The 4,667-nt window shown below is 39.5% G+C and overlaps 1 protein-coding gene across 1 annotated transcript; it reads right to left on the bottom strand.

Moving 5' to 3' along the window:
* Positions 1-3,665: 3,665 nt before the first annotated feature.
* On the bottom strand, positions 3,666-4,402 carry LOC136236530 (uncharacterized). The gene is made up of 3 exons (XM_066026709.1): positions 4,085-4,402; positions 3,953-4,021; positions 3,666-3,882 (listed from the first exon to the last, which is right to left on the bottom strand). The coding sequence occupies exons 1-3, from the start codon at positions 4,353-4,355 to the stop codon at positions 3,869-3,871; spliced, it is 354 nt and encodes a 117-aa protein (XP_065882781.1). The 5' UTR covers positions 4,356-4,402; the 3' UTR covers positions 3,666-3,868.
* Between the last annotated feature and the right edge of the window lie 265 nt (positions 4,403-4,667).

Here is a 4,667-nt window from a genome sequence, read left to right as displayed (position 1 = left end):
GTCCTTGTAGGTTGTGACAGTGACTTCAAAAAACAATAGCACTTTCAAATGTTGAGATGTGCAGTAACATGGTTTCCACTGACCAGTTCATCTCACAACTCTTACGAGTACAATATCTACCTCAACAATATTATTTTGTGCTCCATTTGAAATAAATTAATTGTGTATACATGATCATAAAGACATTTAATAGTGACAAGTTTCCATATCAACACACACACATCTTGTGGATTAAAACTCTGTCTTTGACTGATTTGTTAAAGTCTATTGCATCCATGAACTTGATGAACATTGCACTGAATTCCAATTTCCACATTAAGTTTATATTACTAGTTGGAGTACTATAGTAAGTGAGGTACTACTTCCTCACTATCAGGAAATACTTATTTGCCAACCTCATGATCACTTGTGTCACGTGATCATGGTCTCGGTTTGTTATTAAAAGCGTCGTGGTGATAGCACAAAAATCAATCCACAGTAGCAGAGGCTACGTATAATCATCGTGACCGATCCTTCTTCAGCTTGGTATACTCGGAGTTCGTGGTAAACGAATGGCGAACACCTGAACGTCAAATTTAAATCAAGCGCGCGCCCAAGCGCCTGATAAAAAAAAAGAGATACTCTAATAGTGCATTCAGCTAACTCTTCAAGTGCTTGCAATGTTATAATGAATAATGAGTCATCTACCCGCATTTTCCTATACGATTGACAATTAAGTGGCCTGGCTAATTGGTATGGCTATACAACTTTAGTACAGTTAGAGTACCCCTGATACATGAAGCTAATATTTTCACCCTTGATCAGGAGATATACCTCAGACTTCATTACTACAATTTTCACGGCATCAACAGTGACTGTGCGGTTTAGTCTCACATAGCTAGACCACTGTACCAGTAGCACCAGCAGAAGCCAGCAAATGAGTTGCATACGGTGTGGAAAATGAAACACATTTTGATTCTGACAATATAAGACATTGGGTGACCTGCAGTTCGATTCCTGGGGTTGGAGGGATTTTTTTTTCTCTTCCTTTGGCCCCTTTTCTGTTACACCTTTCCAGCTACTGTATAAGTCATTAAGTCTAAGTCCTTGAAACTAGGTTAGGTAATCCTAAGGCTGCAGCACATGTTGTTGTAGACCTTCAGTGCTGGTCACTGTAAAGTGTTAATAATAATAATAATAATAATAAGGCTCATGAAAAGCAACAACATATCCTATAATGGGAGTGCATTTACTTTCCAGCCAGGAAGACACAACGAAATTTGACACATCAGTATTTGTGTTGGCTAGCCAGCTGCACAAAAACACCATGCATTTATGTCCCACTGCTGTGACAGTTCCATATACAAATGTGATCAAACAAACATGATTATATATGTACTAAAGAAATCAAACAGTTTACACAGCACATTAGGAGAGATATGTAAATTTAGATCATAAATTAGTGCGGAGGTACATTGCACATTCCAGATGTATTGTATGAGTTGTCATTCAGTGGTGAGGGTGGTCATGCATCAGTTTCTTCACTAACCTTGTATAGAGTTTCTGTAGGGACACACAGTAACTGAAGTATACATGCATCTCAAGCACCGGAGTTATCATGTGCCTTAAAATCACCTTTTCCACTATGACTATGATTCACAGGGGATTTCCAATGCAGTACCAAGAACATGCAGCATAGTGACATACAGTATACATATGCACATGCAGTTGGAAGCTTCCATGCAGGCTATGATGTTCAATTTGAGATTTTTAACCCTTATTAATTTGCTGTTTTTAAAATAATTGAGGTTATGTTCAGTGAAATTTACTTATTGACACTCATGTACAAAGCTAAATGGACAACATAGAACAGTGAGTTGATGGGAAATCTAGTACACCGGCAGACTTTTCAGCAGTAGTCAGAGAATATTGACACAGATACCAGATCTGATGCAACACTCTTGGTGCATGAGCTGGTAAAAATGCTATGCATATCCCAGCCTCCCGACTCCTCCCAATCCTACTTATGTACTAAACAAAATCTACAGTTTAATTTATTAAAATACATTATATAGGCTGAACAAGTTACATGGAGATCACAACTGAAGTCCACTACTCATTCCAGTACTATGATGAGGAGCTGTCATTGTTGAGGGTGGTCACAAGTCATCTCGTTTACATTGTAACTGTTCAAAATCTACACGAGGGCACACATGTAGATTAAAGCCATGGTGTTTTGTTCATGTTATAGGTAGTAATAAGTAGGTTTAATTTCCTGAAACCCTCTACACCCCTGCTTACTGTGTGTTTGTTTTAAGAGGGTATTTAATAGTCTTTCTACTATATTAGTTGGTGGTGAAGAAGCTGCATGCCACAAATGCAGCATTACTGGTGTATACAATTCACAGGCTATACTTATGTTATTTGTACACTTAAGCAGTCAGGATTTTCATGTCAGAGGATGTATACTGACATAGGGCACATCCCCCAAATAGAACATATAGCTTCAATCCAGGCTATACTTTGAGATTTTAAACTAGCACAAATTGTTCTATTGAATGACTGCATTGTATTCAGTTACAAATCAGTAGCTATATACTTCATTATTTCATTGATGGTCATATGCTATTAACTTGATACAATTAAAGCTCATGCAGTGGCGTAGCCAGAAAAAAATTTTTACCGAGGCAAAGTTTATACATAGACATAATTGAGAGGGTCTGCTTGTGACTCAACTGATTCGCAAACACTTTCAATCATGGGTGGTACAGCATTTGCAGGTTGATTCTCTGGTTGGACGGAAGAAACTGTTTCAGAAGACTCTGAGCATTTTTCTACATGTCATGCTCCAGCTTAGTTAGTGCAACAATATACCATGCTTCAATTATTAGACTAGTTCAATTGTACTCAACACAAAAAAATCTTGACTTACTCCAGAGATATTTTGAGTGGTCAGGCCATCCATGGACTGCAACGGAGGTCATAGACATGCACACTATACTTTTTACTGATCTGATGGGATATTTAAGTCATCAGAGATATCTCTTTCATAAAATAGTCAACTGCATGTGTTAAGTATGTCAAGCTAGGGAGTCTGGGGGCATGCTCCCTCAAGGAAATACTGTATATGCTTTTAAATGGCATGTGGAGGTTATTTCATGATACACATGATCAATGGGCTCAATGCAATGCCATACAGTTGATTCATTGGAACACTTTTGAAAAGTAATTTAAAGACAATTAACAATGTAAATGGTTTAGATCAAGCAGTGTAAGAGCACTGGCTATAATTTACACTGAATGCTCCATTAGAGTATATTACGATGGCTGCTCTATTAGAGTATCTCGATCTGTTCCCGTATACAAATTCAAGTAGCTGAAAAGTGGTTCAGGACTGTGTCACCATGGGGTCCGGCCTGCTTAGTACTACAGCCATAGATTCTATTATGTGTGGTACAGTAATGCTGCATAGTAACGTTTGACTCTGAGTAGAATATTCGGGGTGCCAAAACTCAGGCCTGCGCAGCCTGAATTGTTGAGTATTTTTTACCGAGGAAGCTGCCTCAATGGTAGCTACGCCACTGAGCTCATGACAATGATAGCTATGCACATATTCCAGACCTGGCAGCTTTCTCCCAATCCCATTAGCTATACAAATGATACAAACACTAAGCAGGCAAGCAGGATTATGTGTTGAAGTAATTTCATAAGCAATTTTACAATATGGTTAGTAAACAAGTAGCTATAGTTACAAGGAAATCAAAATATTTTACATGTGGAGGTACATTAATTCCAAGTGTATCATATGTGCAAGGAGCTGCTGGATAGAGTCAAAATGCTGTCAGAGGGTTCAGGTCACGAGTCCTTCCTTTAAATTAAAGATCCTTCGTTAGCATTTGGTTTCTACAGTAATACATGAGGGCACACGTGCATGCTGGTCAGGTCAACTGAGCTATTTCATTCTCTGCCTAACCTTTAGTGTGTACTGGGGTCGTCTTTTCTGTTGTACCTTCAAAATGCTGTTGCTCAGCTGGTTTCGTTTCTACAGACGACACAAAAATGCTCTCAGTAGCTACATTCTACTCTTATGAACTCGGTAACTCACCCTCAGAAAGTACCACGATCTCAGTCAGCGAAGTAGCAGCCGTTGGCTGGCCTGTCACATCTCTTCGCGTTTTCCAAGCTGTGGCCTGCACGGCATTAGTAGCGACACTGCTTGATTGCTCTTCTCCTTCAGTCTTCCTATCCTCAGAGGATGACGTGCTGACAATCGAAGCAGGAAGGTCACTAGAGCAGAGTGAAGCTGTGTCTTCAGAGCGCTCGCCACAACATGTACAGCGATCCCAGAGCCCTCTCGATTGTCCTCCTTGAGCCATTTCTTCTCTTTCTCTCTTCGTTATCACCAACTAAGTTATGACTGCTACAAGACCATCCAGTGTTTTATAAAGGACGGCATCTCGACCTTGCGCATGCGCAGGATTTTAATTCTTTTAACACTTGTTCTGACACCTTTGTATTATGTAATGTTTACTTCTTCCAGTGGTGCCAGCCGGTTGGCAAACTGCAAAGTTTTCTTCCTTTCACTTCTCTCGTTCTCAGCATGATAGGAGTCATAGGACTCCACAATGTTTAATTTAGAAGATGTCAATCAATGTACAATGTAGTAGGGATGGGCAATACCCGGAATA

This window comes from Dysidea avara, chromosome 10 (genome assembly GCF_963678975.1).
Source record: "Dysidea avara chromosome 10, odDysAvar1.4, whole genome shotgun sequence".
In the NCBI taxonomy this organism is placed as follows: domain Eukaryota; kingdom Metazoa; phylum Porifera; class Demospongiae; order Dictyoceratida; family Dysideidae; genus Dysidea; species Dysidea avara.
Note: the sequence above shows the minus strand (reverse complement) of the source record. Positions and strands in the feature narration are given on the sequence as shown.

Coding starts and splice junctions, on each gene's coding strand:
- LOC136236530 (XM_066026709.1), bottom strand. CDS start 4,355: ATGGCTCAAGGAGGACAATCGAGAGGGCTCTGGGATCGCTGTACATGT. Junction 4,022..4,084: donor GATCGTGGTACTTTCTGAGG/GTGAGTTACCGA, acceptor TGTCGTCTGTAG/AAACGAAACCAGCTGAGCAA.